The sequence below is a fragment of the Acanthochromis polyacanthus genome, chromosome 5, assembly GCF_021347895.1.
Source record: "Acanthochromis polyacanthus isolate Apoly-LR-REF ecotype Palm Island chromosome 5, KAUST_Apoly_ChrSc, whole genome shotgun sequence".
In the NCBI taxonomy this organism is placed as follows: domain Eukaryota; kingdom Metazoa; phylum Chordata; class Actinopteri; family Pomacentridae; genus Acanthochromis; species Acanthochromis polyacanthus.
The window spans coordinates 40,917,564-40,935,330 of NC_067117.1; the positions used below are offsets into that span (position 1 = coordinate 40,917,564).

At 40.6% G+C, this 17,767-nt stretch overlaps 1 protein-coding gene across 2 annotated transcripts in view; it reads right to left on the bottom strand.

The window, feature by feature from the left end:
• Positions 1 to 1,666: 1,666 nt before the first annotated feature.
• The window catches only part of rbl1 (retinoblastoma-like 1 (p107)), a 33,656-nt gene continuing 17,555 nt past the window's right edge, over positions 1,667 to 17,767 (bottom strand). For both annotated transcript variants that reach the window (XM_022213868.2, XM_051948001.1), the window contains 9 exons: positions 12,267 to 12,420; positions 11,431 to 11,658; positions 10,577 to 10,779; positions 10,279 to 10,455; positions 7,388 to 7,459; positions 6,486 to 6,573; positions 5,770 to 5,918; positions 5,529 to 5,693; positions 1,667 to 3,964 (listed from right to left, as the gene is read on the bottom strand). In XM_022213868.2, the coding sequence (XP_022069560.2) occupies positions 3,770 to 3,964; positions 5,529 to 5,693; positions 5,770 to 5,918; positions 6,486 to 6,573; positions 7,388 to 7,459; positions 10,279 to 10,455; positions 10,577 to 10,779; positions 11,431 to 11,658; positions 12,267 to 12,420 (1,431 nt within the window). In that variant the 3' untranslated portion in view covers positions 1,667 to 3,769. The remainder of the gene's footprint in view (positions 3,965 to 5,528; positions 5,694 to 5,769; positions 5,919 to 6,485; positions 6,574 to 7,387; positions 7,460 to 10,278; positions 10,456 to 10,576; positions 10,780 to 11,430; positions 11,659 to 12,266; positions 12,421 to 17,767) is intronic.

The window sequence follows — 17,767 nt, forward strand, 5'->3', positions numbered from 1 at the left end:
CCCTAGGCTGGTGTTTGGGCTGTCGGCGTCTGCTGCCCAACGTGCAGACGACTCTCAAAGATGGTGTTTCCTCAACCTGGTTCCTCTGTGCTCAGCCAACCCATGCTGCTATGTTTGTATTTTTCTAGGTGGGTGGATGGGGGGGTGAGAATGGGGGTGGGCTCTTCAGGTAAACGTGTGTGTGTGTGTGTGTGTGTGTGTGTGTGTGTGTGTGTGTGTGTGTGTGTGTGTGTGTGTGTGTGTGTGCGTGTGTGTGTGCGTGTGCGTGTTTTATTCTCTGTGCTTTTTATTCTATGTAAAGCACTTTGTGCTGCATTTCTAGTGTATGAAAGGTGCTTTATAAATAAAGATTGATTGATTGATTGATTGATTGATAAGGAGCCTGCTGTCCATTGAAGATGTTAAGTTTTCAATTTCAGCAGGTGTTATGCTTTTTGCAGCCTTTACAATAGCTTCCCACTGCTTATCCTTTGATGAGAACTGTTTTCCATTTTCAAAAACCCTTCTTTTCAAGATCGACCACAGATTTTCTATGCAGTTTAAATTGGGTGAGGATGCTGGCCAGTCCATTACCTTGTCCTTTGGGTAGCCCTTTGATGCCAGCCATTCAGCAGTAAACTTCGATGCATGGCTTGGAGCATTATCATGCATGAACATCATTTTCTTGCGCTCAGCAGCTGTTTTTTTCTTCAACCACAGAAGGAAATTTTCTCCTAGAAATTTGCAGTAATTTGCAGAATCCATTTTCACTCCTTCTGCAACCCAGAAAGGTCCAATGAGTTCATTTTTTATGATGCCTGCCCATGTCATCACACCGCCACCACCTTGCTGACGCCTCAACCTGGGTGGAGCATCGGCACCTTCGGCTATCCAACCTCTAGCCCAACCGGACCATCAAGGGCGGCACGCATCTCATCAGTCCAGATAACTTGTCCAAAATCCAATTTCATGTACTTCTTACACCAAGCAAGTCTTTTGTCCTTGTGCTTTTGATTAAGTGGAGGCCTTGTTTTCGCTTTTTGGACCTTACCAAGCGTTTTCAGAAGACGATTCCGTGATGTCTTTGGGGTGTGACCGAGACCAACAGCAGAAAAGATGCTTGCACTGGAACTCAAAGGCTGTTTGACCATTTCTCTCTTTAAAGCTGACAAATCTCGAGCTGTTAGCTTCCTGCTAGGGGCCTCTTCACGTTTTTTCTTGCTTTTTCACCATTAGAAACAAAGGCCTTGATTGTCCTATGGTCACAGTCCAATAATCTGGTTATTTCGATCGTTGGCCACCACTCTCCCAAAAATGTCACGATAGAAGCCTTCTCCTTACTACTGAGGTCCTTCTTCTTTCCCATCTTTAGTGCTTATGGTCACAGAACACAGAATATTCACTTTTATATATATGTCTGCATAATAATTTGGTTCACAGCATTTTAAATTTTAACTGATTATTACTCAAAATTACTCAGATATTTTATGCTTTTGGATAATCAACTGCCCTATCAGGCTTACATTAATACCACTTGTTCATCAGTGGAACATATTTGGATAAAGATATTTTTTAAACGGACTTGCATAATAATTTGGGTCGCAGTGTAATATAGATGTACCTATATATATATTCTAAAATGCATTCACACTTTAAAGAAGATGAATGAAGCTTGAAGACATAAAAATAATGAAGTAAGTTTTATTGTACAAAACCTGACTGACAGTAGAAAATGCAAAAGTCACTGTTTAGAAAAGCAGACTCCATCATTATGTTTTCAGGCTGTCAATGAGAAAAAAACTAAGTGGTTCATCTTTTCTGACCTTTCCCTTCAACAGGTATGAAAATAAAAAGATATTAAACATTACAAAGATTGATTTCTAACAGCAGTACTGTTGTACATATGAAAACAACTCAGTATAATGTTAAATTCAGTAAAAAGATCAAGTGTAGATACTACACACACACACACATTTAGGTACAGAGACGCTGCATCAGTCCAGCTTTTTGTTAGCATTCAGCCTGTTTTTACAGCATTACATGGTTCAAAACCAAAGAAAGAAAATATTAAAAGGAGACAGCCTCCAAACAAAGTGGAGGTTCTGCAGATACTGTAGTGAAACACAACATGTTAGAGAAAACTATATACAAGTTAGAGGCTCAATCACATCTGGCAGCAGAGAGCTTCACTGTTCACCAGCTGGACTTGAAATTCAGATATTTTTATTTTAAAATACTGTCAGCTATTTGTCTACAACAAGGCACCGACAGGCTGAGAGGTTTGACTGTGAAAAGACGCGAGCACCGCTGTCATGGCAACCCAGAGTTTCACTGTACCGCAGTGAACACAAAGATGAATAAAAACAAAACATTCAAAGGTCGTCTGAGTCAAAAATCTTCCGATTGATTCACTGAAGAGGTTTTCTTCTTCATCAGACTTTAAAGGAAATACGAGATGTTTTTTGTTTTAGAAAAAGCTGGGATGGTGTCACACTGAAGAACGTACTACAAACATCTGCTGTTCTTTGTTAATGGACAGAGTGTGCTGCTTCTTTCAGTCTGTTAAAGGTGGAATTGAGAAATACTGAATCATCTCAAGCCTGCTGCTGTCACCAAGCTGTGAAAGCTTTGAAAAAATGCTTCTGATGCTTCAACATCAGCCCCCGACCCACGTGGTAAAACCATCTGCAGACATGTCGTCAAACTGTTGCATTACAATAACATCTGATATGAACACTACCAGACTAGTCCAGATCCACACACTGTTTGAAGAAGCTCGTTCAGGTTGTTTATCCTGTGTCACTACAAGGAAAAACAGCTTTTTTCATGACTTCTGAATCACCTCAAGCATCTTCTCCTGCATCATGCTCTGTTAAAAATGTCTGCAGGTCAGTGCAGCAGAGGGTTAGCGCAAGATGAACTTTACCCAATTAAGTCAAACAGATATTCAATTTACACTGACAAAATAAATAAGCCAAAATGATGTACTGCCAATAAACAGTGAGAGAAAGACAGGTCACAAAGGTTTCTGAAGCCTCAACAGATTAAAAGCTTATTGTAGAAAAATTAAAATCAAACCCTGTTTTCAGCACACTTTTACAGACGTCTTCTTCATAATGGAGGTCAATGAAAAATATTTTAGGGCTGCAGGGATTTTTTTTCATTATAAAACTACAAGTGAACAAACTGTGGTCAATGCGTTAGGTCTCTGAAGACATCTGAACCTCGACAACCTGCGCTTTAAATCACTGGTTGATCCTACTTCTGGTTGGGAGAGGAGGCTGAGTAAAAATGGAAAAGAAACAATGAACAGGAGTTAAACATGATACCTCGTGGACAGGTAAAAACCAGACCGTACACGTATACACAGATCACCCACAGCATTCTGACCACTGACAGCTGAAGTGAAAGACATCGATCATCATCTGTGGGATGCTCCATGTAGCTGCTAATGTGATGCTGATGGGTGCAAATGACACACAGATTGTCGTCTCACTGCTGTCTGCTTCATTCTCAGCTTTGATAACTGATGTGGTTTAAATATCACACTCTGGATATTATTACTGGTACAAAAGTCAAAACTTTGGGATGGTGAAAGTGGAACTACAATCTGCTTTGTAGAAAACAACACAGCATGAATGAATCTCTATGTCCCTCAGGTCATAACAGAGAAGTCAAAGTTGTGAAAAAAAGACTGTTAATGTTTCGTTTCCTGAAGGTTTCTGTCAGGGCAGCTTGTTGACCTGAGGAGCAGCTTTCATCGCTGTCAGGTTTTGGTTTCTGTCTGGTCTCAGTGACTCTGCCTCTCTGACACGACGTCCTGCAGACGCTTCAGCAGCACATCTGGACTGCTGCTGTTCTCTGGACACGCCCTCTTACTGGGGGAGTCGCACGCTGATGACATCATCACATCCCCCTCCATAGTGAAGGCCCTCTTCCTGCTCACACAGCCCTGCCGGATCATCCGGTTGATGTCGGACAGTTCCTGCATGGAGGCAGATGAGGGGACAAGGTTGAATGAGGCTCATGCTGCTAACAGAAACAACCAGTATCATTGTCTGTTTCCTACAGGGGCTCACAACTTTCCAGGTCTGTGGTGACCTCCTCAAATGCCTCAATAACAAACATACTCAGTTCACCATCCTGTAAGAAGGAGAGGCAGCAAATCCTCCACCTTTAACCCCAAACAGTTCCTGTCCTCCTTATCACTGCATGAGAAGCAGAGCTGGTTGTCCACTGATCTGCAGCCTCTCCATGGGAAGATGCTAAACCCTCCCAGTGCAGGCATCATGGCAGCTCTGGTGCTACTGGTGAGTGTACAGGAAACATTGTAAAGAGCCATTTACCATAAAAATGAGGTCTGCATAAACACTCTCTGCATTTCAAACCGTCCCTGAATGTTAGTCACATGACTGGAGGAGTCATTTTTAAAGGAGACATGTAAAATAAAATGCTTTCAGTGAAATCTATTCCTTATGCGTCTCCTCTCTGCTCTGTGTAAACACAGCCTGCAGTTCAACTGAAAATGCCCTCAGTTTTTGTCCCTAATGGCTTCATGTTTGTTTTCACACAGACAGCTGCTTCTGTTCCACGTTTTAAATGGGCAGCAAGAATAAAGTGATGCTGATAAATTATTTTCCCTATCTGTGGTAAGGAGCTGTTAAAAGGTTGAAAATCTAAGAATTCTTCCTGTTTTCATTTTACCAAGTTGTTTTTAAGATGACTGCCTCCTGATCACAGCGCTGGGCTCTGAATGTGACTTTTTAGACCTGTGAGACGTGGATTTAAGGACAATTAATAAATGAATGCATTTTACTGCAATTCATTTGATTAACAGCTGTTTTTTAAAATTCCATCTGAAAAAAATCATCCCTGGATGACTTCAGGAACAGGAACTGTGAGGCCAGAATGAAAATGGGCTCAATGGATCAAAACTTTCAAATCCAATAAGGATTACTGTGTCCAGCTTCATCTAAACAGTAGAAAAGAGTAAAGAACAGTGTGATAGCAGCGGGTCAGTCACACTGATGTTATGGAACCAGTTCTACCAAATCTGATGCTAAAGACGCACTGATGAAGAACTACACACACTGCATCCATTTCAGTCACAGCAGGAGTGTTGGAACCCTCTAATCATGGCAGCAGCTTGTTTGTTCCTGACAGTGTGGTCCCAGTGCAGTGTGTGTGTGCGTGTGTGCGTGCGTGCGATCAGGTGCTGGCTATACTTGTGGGGACCTAATGTCCTCACAACCATAGGAAAACCAAAAGAAATGTCACTTGTGGGGACCTCATTTCGGTCCCCACAAGTCTAAACAGTGTTTTCTTGGCCATGTTGTTGTTACTGAAAAAAGTAAAAGTGCAAAAACGTTTCTTTATGGTTAGGCATTGTTTTGGTCTGGGTTAAGGTTAGGGTAAGGGTTAGGTGTTAGATATGAATGGGAGTCAATGGTAGAACCCCACAATGATAGAAAAACACAGTGTGTGTGTGTGTGTGTGTGTGTGTGTGTGTGTGTGTGTGTGTGTGTGTGTGTGTGTGTGTGTGTTCTTGCCTTGGATGGGCTGCTGTTGATCCTGTAGGTGTAGGAGTTGGGGGTGAGGCACCCCGCTGAGTTCTTGTGAGGGGAGACGTAGAGCGAGTGTCTCTGAGAGACTCTGCGAGGAGAAAGAGGCTGAGCCCGGACCGACGGGAACGGAGAGAGAGGAGGAGCGTCGGCCTGCAGATCAAACACAAAGTTAAACGGAACGCTCAAACCTCAGCGTGCTCAGCGTGCAGCGGGGAGACGCTCGTACCCGGTTATCGTGGATGGCGTATCGCAGTGCAAAGCTCTTCATCTTCAGGACAAACACGCTGTTGTAGAACTGGATGAGGTCTCCACGCTCCTCCTCCACTGATTGGTTGGAGTTTGCATCTCCTGGGAGCTGACTGGTTTTCTCTGCAGCTGCAGAAACGCACAAACCAATCATCAAACATGTCAAACGTTTGTACGCTGGAGCTTTTTAAACGCCAAAAACGTGACTTTTATCAAACTTGTATCATAATAAACCGAATCCTGTTGGAATTTGCATTTGAGAAAATTAATCAAAAACAGTCAATGTACAAATAAATATGACCAATTATAAGTCATCAGCTGCAGCTCTGGTGTGCTCTGTTGTTCTATGTTTACATGGATTTAGATTTAATCTGGATTTCTACAATATGAATGGAAAATCAGTGGCCTGCACCTGTGAGTCAGGACATCTTTAAGGAGTCTAAATGTGCATTAACTGTAAAAAGAAAGAACTTTCTTTGGTTGGGTTATGCAGTGAAACCAACTTTTTAGGTAAAACTAACATTTTTGAGGACAACACCTCCATTAAAATGGTTCAACTGTTCAGTGTAAAATCAGGTTGTTCTTGGATCGGAGTGCAGGGTGTTCCTCATTACTGTTTAGTGCTGCTTTAAATGGGACCACAGGCCTCCGTCTTCTTTTAAAGGCTTTTAGTGAACACTCTGTGTGTGATCTTACATTCTCCACCTGAAACAGAATCCACCTCCATGTTTTCATCAGCTACCTGCTCTCTGGGAGTGTGACGCAGTAAGACGCTGCGGTACACCTGCACACACAACACACACACACACACACACACACACAGTTCAGTAAGTTTTGAATCTGATCGAGACACAAACAGTCCACAGTAGTCAGACAATCACAGGATTAAACATACTGCACGTTGTCAAAGACTTCATAAAAAGCTATTTTTTAAAAAAACAAAAAAAAACAGGAAAAGCACTCAGGGTGCAGTGCTCCTCCAAGGCTGCTCATTCCTCCATATGGCATTGCCACAAATGCAGCATTTTTTTACAAATGCACCATTTATTTATTAGTTATTGATGATCAGAAATCATGGTAGCATAGAATGTGTCTATTTAATATATATGTATCTACAAACAAAATGACCTTGTGCCGAGTACAGGCGTGTGTTCTGCATGTGTACGTTATGTACGGATACCGAATCACGTGACCTAAATATGTGGCGGATGGTGGGAACTGATGGGACTCAGAAACACTCCCACAATTTAATCAGCTGTTACTGGATCATTTCTGATGGATAAGTCCTGATAAGTCCTCAGTGGTGGATTCATATCAGGATCACAATCAGCTGATGTAGTGTTCACTTGTTGTCATGGTTACAGTGACGCCATGCCACTATCTGGCAGTGATACAGAAATCTTTAACAAACCCATGGATCCAGACTATAAGCCGCATCACTTCCAAAATCTAATCTGGTCCTTGTGTCATTTCTGACCTTCACTGAAAATTTCAGCCAAATCCAATGGTCTGTTTTTTGAGTAATGTTGCTGACAGAGAGTAAAAACCACAATGACACATTTTGTTTGTCTAGCCTGTGTATTTAGTGTGTTTCTTACGTGGCTGCTGGCCTGTGGTTGGCTCCGGTAACACTTCATGATGTCCTGGAAGGTGTGAGTCTCTTTGGTGATCTACAATGAAGGCAGGAATCACAGGAGTCACATTCAGTCTAATCACAGGAGTCCATTTGGATTCTTTGAAGAAGACTGACCCCCGATTCAGCAGTCAACGTTTTTGTTTTTTACAGTTTAAATGTTCATAACAAAAGATTAAAAGAAAGTCTCATGACACTAAATTGACTCTAGAAGTTAAGTTTTTGGCAACACAGTCACACGAGTATGATCATCACCTATAACTAATCACATGTCCAACCTGGTTTCTTTCCCAAAACACCACAGGTCCACTCCCACTGCCAGGATTTCACATTTTTTAGTTTCCTACCATTTAGTACATTTCATTCACATCTTGCACTGCCACTTGTTGCTAAAATGTGCTACACAAACACAGCTGCTTTGCTGTGAGGAAGCTGGTTACTTACATCCATGTGAGTTTTTGTTGTTAAAGTGTTACTCATTTAGTTAAATGTGACCGTGACAGAGGGACACAAATAAATGTAGATATTACATTTTAGAATTAATGCATATAAATGTTTAGCATCTCTATAAACCTGTATGATACTGATACAGCTGGAAACAGAATCATCTTGAGAATTGTTTTTAAAAACAAATTACCGTACCAGATGTTATTTATTTTCAGTCCGGCTATCAGTTTAGTGCACCTGTCACAAACACGTGTCTCTCAAAGGACAAAATCGTGGCTGAGAAATTAAAAACCTGCGAACATGTCCCCAAAACATTTCTCCTCAAGGCAGCAGAGAAGCCTCCTTTGAAAACAGCTGCCACCAGTTCTCTTAAACCCAAACAGTTTCAGTGACACATCTAGACCAAAAGCATCGTGACACACAGGGTGACACAAAAAAACAGGAACTTTTTAACAATCCAATAAAACCAAGAGTGATGGAAGAAAAGTATTTTATTCATAGTAATGGAAACCTTAAAACATACCATTTAAGAAACAATGATGGAATTTTCATTTTTGTTTAAAAATAACTTCCTGTAGATGGCGTCCTCCTGTACGAATACATTCTTGAAATCTACTGTTGAGATTCCTCATTGACCGCTACAACATCTCAGCGGGGATGCTGTGAATTTCATCCTGAATTCTCTGTTTTAACTCATCCAGAGTTCTTGGTCGAGTCGTGTACACTTTACTCTTGAGATAGCCCCAGGTAGATTTCAAGAATGCATTCGTACAGGAGGACGCCATCTACAGGAAGTAATTTTAAAAAAATGAAAATTCCATCATTGTTTCTTAAATGACATGTTTTAAGGTTTCAGTTACTATGAATAAAATATTTTTCTTCCATCACTCTTGGTTTTATTGGATTGTTAAAAAGTTCACCCTGTACATGATTTTAAGCTGAGATTTGCTCATGTTTTCTGAAGGAACATCACAGATGATTAGTTCCAGGACCATCATGTAATTAGTGTCATTTGAAGATTTGTTAAAAAGACAGCATGCCTTGTAATGTGGTCATGCCCAAAATTAGAGGATTATTTGAAGGAGGTCTTTAAAATAAATCTTTCATAGTGAAATTCCCAAAGAACACATAGTGGTTCTCCTTGGTTTAATACCAGAAGGAGTCACAGGCCGAGATAATGCATATTTGTTACAAATCCTACTAGCTTACATTTCGATAGCTGGATCCTGAATCCCCTTCATATAATGACTGGATTTTGAAGGTATGGGAGATTTATGAAAATGAAAAAATTACCTATGCTGTTAGACTTCAAAAAGAAAAATTTTTAAAGAGATGGAAGCCTGTGATGTCTCTGATACTGCAATGATATACGATATGTACTCCTGAGGGTTGATTTCCTGATTCGTGAATGTATGAGTCATCCTTTCTGCATCTGGTAATTCTTTTTTTTTTGCTTTTCATTTATTTATCTATTTTTATTTATTTATTCTTGCCCCCCCCCCCCCCCCATTTTATTATTTCCTACCATTATCCTTATTATCACTAGCACTGAATGTGGAGTTTGTCGTATGAGTTATGAGTCGGTATTGATTATATTTGTGAAGTGAGGCATATTTCTGTTCTTTAACCCTTTAAGCTTCAGTCAATTCCAGCCGTTTTCAGTACAAAAAAAAAATCGCTAATATTCTATTTTTAAATAAAAAAAATTATGAAAAATACAGGGAATATTGGACGCACATCACGAGGTGCATTTCTTTGAAAACGACCGATTCGTGGATTTTATACCGACTTCAGGACATGTTTTGGACAAAATAGTTTACTGGCTTGTGTCGTCTGGATGTAAAAGGTTGGATTATGGCCGTTTTTTGTGGAATCTTTTTTTCTGTGTGTAATAATGAACCCGGAAATGTGAGTCGCGCTGTGTGCGTTGAAGCCGTGTATAGAGAACGGACGGATGAATATTTGTTTTTGTCGGACAAATGTGTTTATATTACCCGCTGTGGTAATCGCATCTGAAAGTGGTTTATACCGGCGGATTCATGAGAATCTAAGCTTTCCATCGGCGTATAGTGTTTGTATAATCGGGTTTGCAGCCGTCGGACATTCTTGAAATTCCTATGCAAATTAGTAGGTGTACCGCCGGCGGTACACCTACGACGCACTGAAGTGTAAAGGGTTAAACAATTACTACAATGACTGGACTATAGGGGGATTGGAGGACGGTGGGGGAGGAAAAAAGAAGATCTCAAATGAAAGGACTGATGAAAGGGAAAAATGTGATAATTGTGGCAAGTTATAAATGTATGTGTGTTGGATGTTCAAGTAAAGAAAAACAAAGACAGTATGCCTTTCAAACCTGCTGGAAGGTCTTATGGTTCAACGGTGAACTGAATGTGAAGCTTTTCTTACTTTGGATATGATATAAATGCTGCACAGCAGCAGCTGGTCTAGGTGTCGGTCCTTCATCAGATCGGTAGAGTGGACCACAGAATGCTCGAAACACGTCCAGATTTTCCCTCTCAGCTCCGACGAGATGTCCAACTTCACACACAAATCCCTGAGCCGTACGCTGGCCAGGTGGTACACCTGAGAAACACAGAAGAAAGGATAAAACCACCACAACTGCACAGGACACACAGCAGAGGATAAACCCTCCCACATTTATACGATGATGGACACTAAAATCTGTCCGTTCTGCAGCCTCTACCTTCCTGAAGAACAGAGCCAGTGATCCGGTGCGTCGCGGCCGTCCACTTCCTGTCTGGGGGTCGGAGGTCGTGGCAGCAGCGGGGGCTGGGATGGGGGCGATCCGGCTCGGGGAGGCCGTCAGCAGGAACTGAGCGGTGATGGCAGCAGAGGAGTCACATGGTTGGACTGGGATCAGCGTGATGGTGCGGTCATTATTCACACCTGCAGGTATTCACACAGAGACACAATCAGCTCTATAAAGAAGCTACCAGCGTGTTTTATGCAGACTTATCTAAGCTCAGGGATCCGTCAGTCTGTCAGGGGAGGGGCTTCACTACATGTCCTGTAATAAGAACTGGTCCAACTGTACGGTATGATGATGCAGTCTCACAAGTCCATATGGCAGCAAGCTTCACAGTGATAGAATCCACATCAGCATCCTGTCTTCATGAACTCCACTCATATCTTTCCTTGACCTCATGAAGTCCTCCATTGAGGTCATGTAAAAGTGTTTAGGAAAAGTTCTTAGAGGCCTCACAACAGATAATTCAGATTTAGGGTGATCACAGTGAAGCATGTCTCCTTTCAGCTTGTCTTGTTATGATTACAGCCTTAATGAAGACGGAGTAAACTCATGACTTTTCATTCCTTTCCTGCTTTTGAAATATTTGTGAAGTTTGTGCTAAAATATAAATGTAACTTTCCTGCTTTACACACTGCATGTGTTAACAAAAGTGAGCGCTACAGCTCCAACAGTTCCTCTGCAGGAAACCACTTGAGCTCAGGGAAAGAAACATCTGAAGAATCTGTCTGGTTTCTGTGGATTTGTCTGAAGCAATCAAAGACGGTGTAGAGATGGAAATGTGTACTGGCCTTGCAGTGGGATGCTCAGGACGGTGGTCTGGGTCCCCTGTGCTCCGATCTTCAGGGTGCTGCTGGAGCCAAACGTCAGCCTCTTGGCTGGAGACGGCATGGGGCTCCCGCTGGGGTTGAGGCCTGGAGATGGAGCCGGAGGGTCGTCACCGAAGAGACGCCGCTTTGCGCTGCCGGCCGCAGGAGAGCTGTACCTGTCATGGACCGACAGCGGAGAGGGAGGCACATCTGGAAGAGGGGAAATACAACAAATTATAGCTCATGAAGGCGATTTCACACCAAAGTACAGAAGCTACCTGCAGACACAGACCACACTGAGTCCAGAGGGATTTCTGCATCCAAGAGCATGCCAGAGTTCAAGTGGCTTCAGCTGTGGGGTTTGGTGAGTACGCCACAAAGGCAGTAGTGTGAAAGCATGAAATCCGTAGATGCTGATCTGCAGCACAGGCATGGAACATATTCTCCAAACAGATGAGAAAGTAGCCTACCTAATACTCTGTGTCTACACTTTCTGTTCCCTGTCTACAGAAGCAGCTTTGCAGTGTATTCTGGAGCAGACTGGTGCTTTTTGATAGACATCACGTCGGCTGCTCCTCCCCTGCACAAGGTTGAGTTTTCGTCTTTGTTATGTAAATCAGGGGCATTTGACTGCCTCTTGGAACTCCTGAAAAGCTTTTACAGTAGCTGTTGCTGATCTAAAATGAAGACAGATGCATGGCTGTTTCCTCATTCTAAATGTTTTTATAAACACAAACTGGTGAACTGTTTTTACGGTGTAAGAGAAGGTTTCCAAAGAAGGCGTCATGTCGGTATGCGCTCCTCTGCAGGGGACTCACCTTTACGTATGCTGCCCAGGCCTGATCTGAACTCCCTGATACGAGGGTGGATGATGGGAGAGAGGGCCACCAGGGGCAGATGGGACTGAACTGTGGACCCAGAACTGAAAGAACCAGAACCAGAGCCAGTGTCGAGACTGGAGGAAAAATTCACCTGCAGAGAGACGGGAGATGAGATATAGTCTGTATCCCAGAGTGGAGATCCTTAGAGCAGCTAACAAAAGGTCACCTCCAGGCGGCTAAATTCTGCCACTGACATTAATTTAGAAACCTGCTGCGTTTTCTAATGCTGCACGAAACTTGCTCAAAGTGTCGTAATATACGCCATGTTGGGAAACTCTTGGTTTGTTCATATGACACACAAAGACACAATTGTTATTTACCACATTGATGAGAAATACAGCAGACTGAAATAACCCCCCCCCGTCGAATCGCCACCTTATCGCGGTAGAGGGGTTTGAGTGTCTCGGGGATCCTGGGAGCTATGTTGTAGGGCAGGGGTTCCCAAACTTTTTTGCCTCAGGGCACCCCAAGAAATGTTATTTTAATCTGAGGCACCCCTAAATTATTTCTATAGTTTGCACTCCGAGCACCTTCTGTTTGAGGCATATGTCACCATTACCGTAATTACCGTTATTAAAGTTTTTGTTGAAAAAAAGGATGACAACATCTGAATGAATATGTTTTATTGGGAAGTAGTATAATCAGTAAAATAAGTAACAAGTAACAGTTAAGGTAATATCCAAAAACGTTGGTCACCAAATGTGACAAATTTAAAGTGCAACTTACATTCAACCGATTTTATATATATATATATATATATATATATATATATATGGCATGCCGTTTAGGAAATTATATATATAATGAAAGTCGATATATATATAATGAAACTTGATATATATATAATGAAAGTTGATATATATATAATGAAAGTTGATATATATATAATGAAACTTGATATATATATAATGAAAGTCGGAATATAGAATGTTCAGATTTTCATTCCATCTATTCAAAGTTTCATTCCATATATTCAGACTTTTTCCTACTGAGCCCTGGAAGGACATGGCAAACAAAAACAGGAACCTTATTGGACATTTGCTCTTCAGATGAGCTCTTCTGTGATTATCTGTCTGTCTTCATGGTTGTCACAGGGAACGGCGACTACGTTTGAGAAAACAGGTAATTTTTAGAGATGTTTTGATTCTGAACACTGAACGTGTTAGCATTAGCTTAGCTACTTAGCTTCAACTACATTTGCATCCCTACATAGCTTAAAGGTTAAACACATGCACCATATGTTGATGATAATGATAATATCTATGTTTATCTTTATAGCTGGTCTTAAGGCTAATTACGAGGCAGAGGTCAGCTGCTGCCTGGACACATCCATGATCACGCCACTGGTGGGACACAATTGTACTGGATTTCAGCTGAAGGCTGCTGTTCTGTCCAAACAGACATTTTTATTGTGACATACCCTCCACCGTTGTTAGCTTTTGATTCAATAATTTTTTTTGAGATGAGGAAATCACTATTGCATGTTTCTAGTTAAATACCCTACTTTTATGATATATCACTACAGCATGCACTTTTTATATTTTCCATCAATTTCACCCAAAAGTTGAATAACTATTTGTGAGCAGTGTATGTAGACACATAATAGAAGCACATTTCAATAATATATCTGCTGCAGTAGTGCAGTTTATCTACCTAGATTGGTGTAACAGTAAAAAAAAACATATGCTACTGATGTTTCTGACTAAAATCTGCTTGAAAAGCACAACTGCTTATCTGTCAAAATGTGTGTAACAAAAGTGTGCACTGAACACTGAATAAAGTCTCTGTACATTATAGACAAAATTTGCATCTCTCATCACAAATTTCTGTTTATTCACCCAAAGTGCATGGGTAAAATACAAAACAGGTGAAGTACTAAAAAAGATTTATTTTCTAGAAAAGCCAATAGTCAACAATGCAGTTTAATTCTGGGACAGTTGCTCCAGCACCGACACCATGCGTCCCATCAGTGCAACCAAGGTTTTCTTTCATCTTCTGGATGTTCTGGAGAATGGCAGAGGTCACGTCTTGGTGTCTTCCGATCTGTTCCAAGAACCGTTCCTCTGACCTCTCCAGATACTGCAGAGGATCCACAGCAGCTTCCTGGTTCCCTTTTCCTGCATAAAAGCACCAAAAAGTACTAGTTGTCAGTAATTATTTTCTATTTTCATAAACACAGTTAACTTAAAGTAAATGTTCTATTTTGTGATTTTAGGATGAGTCAAACGATAACATACTGATCATGTTGATGTCTGCATAGTCTAACAGATCTTACTTGATTTGGTCTGTAGAGAGGAGGACAGCGTGGAGGAGCTGCAGGACGGAACCAGTAAGCTGCAGACTAGTGCTCCTGGTAACTGGACCTCATCATCCAAGGCCGACAACTAAATAAAATGAACAAGACATGCTGTTGATAGCATCTGTAATACAAATGATTTTATCCATTAACTGATTTATTGCTTTGTCCATACAATGTTAGAAAGTGTTACAAATAATACCTGTAATAATTTCCAACAGTGATAAATGCCTTGTTTTATTTTACAACAAAAAAGACCAAAAGCATCTGTGTATAAGAAATCAGTGCATTGGATTTCCACATCTGCAAAGCTAGAAAATCACACATCAGAATTTCACCTTGAAATTATGAAAATAGCTGCAGATTACCAGTACTCTTTACTTCACTGTGTTAACTTGATCATTTGAATCAGTTTTTTAGACTTGTATTACTGATACGAAACATAATCAACACATAAATTAAAATGTGTTCGCAAAGAGTTCACTGGTTCTTCAAGGGAAATTTCAATGATAACCATATAGTTCAGTAATATGATTAATGGGTCATTGTGTAACAGCGTGGGAGGTTCTGAATACAGGTGTTGGACTGAAATATTGCTGCTGCTTTCCTCCGGTTTTATAAGGAGTTGTTTCATAGCTTGTTAGCTTACCAGCGGCTAACTGGCTGGCAAACAATAGTTCAACGCCAACCTCTAGTCAGTGATCCGGTGTCCGGACCGCGTTAGCTGGCGGAACGTTCATAATACTGATGTGGGACTGTTGTAGCTAGCGTATTCATAGTAGGATAACAGCAGGATGTTGGAGAAATAAAACTTACCATTATCAGGATCGCTGGTCTGCATGGCAGACTCTTAGCGCATCGCACTGCTTGAATGTCTGTGTATTTCAGGCCGATTTCAAAATAAAACTCAATAAAATTCTCGTCCGGGTGAGTGTCCTTCATTGTCGCTTCGCCATACGGACATGTCCCTTCCGGGGCTCGGTAGGAAAAAAAGATTTGATATATATATAATGAAAGTTGATATATATATAATGAAAGTTGATATATATATATATATATAATGAAAGTCGATATATATATATATAATGAAAGTTGATATATATATATATAATGAAAGTTGATATATATATATATATATATATATATATATACACACACGTGGACAAAATTGTTGGTACCCCTCAGTTAAAGAAGGAAAAACCCACAATTCTCACTGAAATCACTTGAAACTCACAAAAGTAACAATAAATAAAAATTTATTGAAAATTAAATAATCAAAAACAGCCATTACTTTTGAATTGTTGATTAACATAATTATTTAAAAAAACAAACTAATGAAACAGGCCTGGACAAAAATGATGGTACCTCTATAAAAGATTGAAAACTATTTGACCAGAGTGACATGATTAACTCAGGTGTGTCATTTAATTGACATCACAGGTGTTTCCAAACTCATAATCAGTCAGTCTGCCTATTTAAAGGGAGACAAGTAGTCACCCTGCTGTTTGGTGAAAAGGTGTGTACCACACTGAACATGGACAACAGAAAGCGAAGGAGAGAATTGTCCCAGGACATCCGAAAAAAAATGATAGACAAACATCTTAAAGGTAAAGGCTATAAGACCATCTCTAAACAGCTTGAAGTTCCTGTGACAACAGTGGCTCATATTATTCAGAAGTTCAAGATCCACGGGACAGTAGCCAACCTCCCTGGACGTGGCCGCAAGAGGAAAATTGATGACAAATTGAAGAGACGGATCGTTGGAATTGTATCCAAAGAGCCCAGAGCAACCTCCAAAGAAATTAAAGGTGAACTCCAAGGCCAAGGTACATCAGTGTCAGATCGCACCATTCGTCGTTGTTTGAGCCAAAGTGGACTTCATGGGAGACGACCAAGGAGGACACCACTGCTGAAAAAAACTCATAAAAAAGCCAGACTGGAATTTGCAAAAATGCATGTTGACAAGCCACAAAGCTTCTGGGAGAATGTCCTTTGGACAGATGAGACCAAACTGGAGCTTTTTGGTAAGGCACATCAACTCTATGTTCATAGACTCAAAAACCAAGCATACGAAGAAAAGAACACTGTCCCTACGGTGAAACATGGAGGAGGCTCAGTAATGTTTTGGGGCTGCTTTGCTGCATCTGACACAGGGTGTCTTGAAAGTGTGCAAGGTACGATGAAATCTGAAGACTATCAAGGCATTCTGGAGAGAAATGTGCTGCCTAGTGTCAGAAAGCTTGGTCTCAGTCGCAGGTCATGGGTCTTCCAACAGGACAACCATCCAAAACACACAGCCAAAAACACCCAAGAATGGCTGAGAGAAAAGCGTTGAACTATTCTAAAGTGGCCTTCTATGAGCCCAGATCTGAATCCCATTGAACATATGTGGAAGGAGCTGAAACATGCCATTTGGAGAAGACACCCATCAAACCTGAGACAACTGGAGCTGTTTGCTCATGAGGAGTGGGCCAAAATACCTGTTGACAGCTGCAGAACGCTCATTGACAAATACAGAAATCGTTTAATTGCAGTGATTGCCTCAAAAGGTTGTGCAACAAAATATTAAGTTATGGGTACCATCATTTTTGTCCAGCCCTATTTCATTAGTTTGTTTTTTAAAATAATTATGTTAATCAACAATTCAAAAGTGATGGCTGATTTTGATTATTTAATTTTCAATAAATTTTTATTTGTTACTTTTGTGAGTTTCAAGTGATTTCAGTGAGAATTGTGGGTTTTTCCTTCTTTAACTGAGGGGTACCAACAATTTTGTCCACGTGTGTATATATCGACTTTCATTATATATATATCAAGTTTCATTATATATATATCGACTTTCATTATATATATATATATCAAGTTTCATTATATATATATCGACTTTCATTATATATATAATTTCCTAAACGGCATGCCATATATATATATATATATATATATATATATATATATATTTCACAGTGAAAAACATTTTGAGTGCAAACTTCAACATGTCAAACGTCAAATGTAACAATTTCATACAAGGTCATATTCTTATCATACACTCATTTAACTAATACTTATTTCTTCTTTAATCAAATTAAACATTTCAAGCGTTACAAGGCACTTTAATTGTGTCTGGTTTCCACACAGCCAGCTT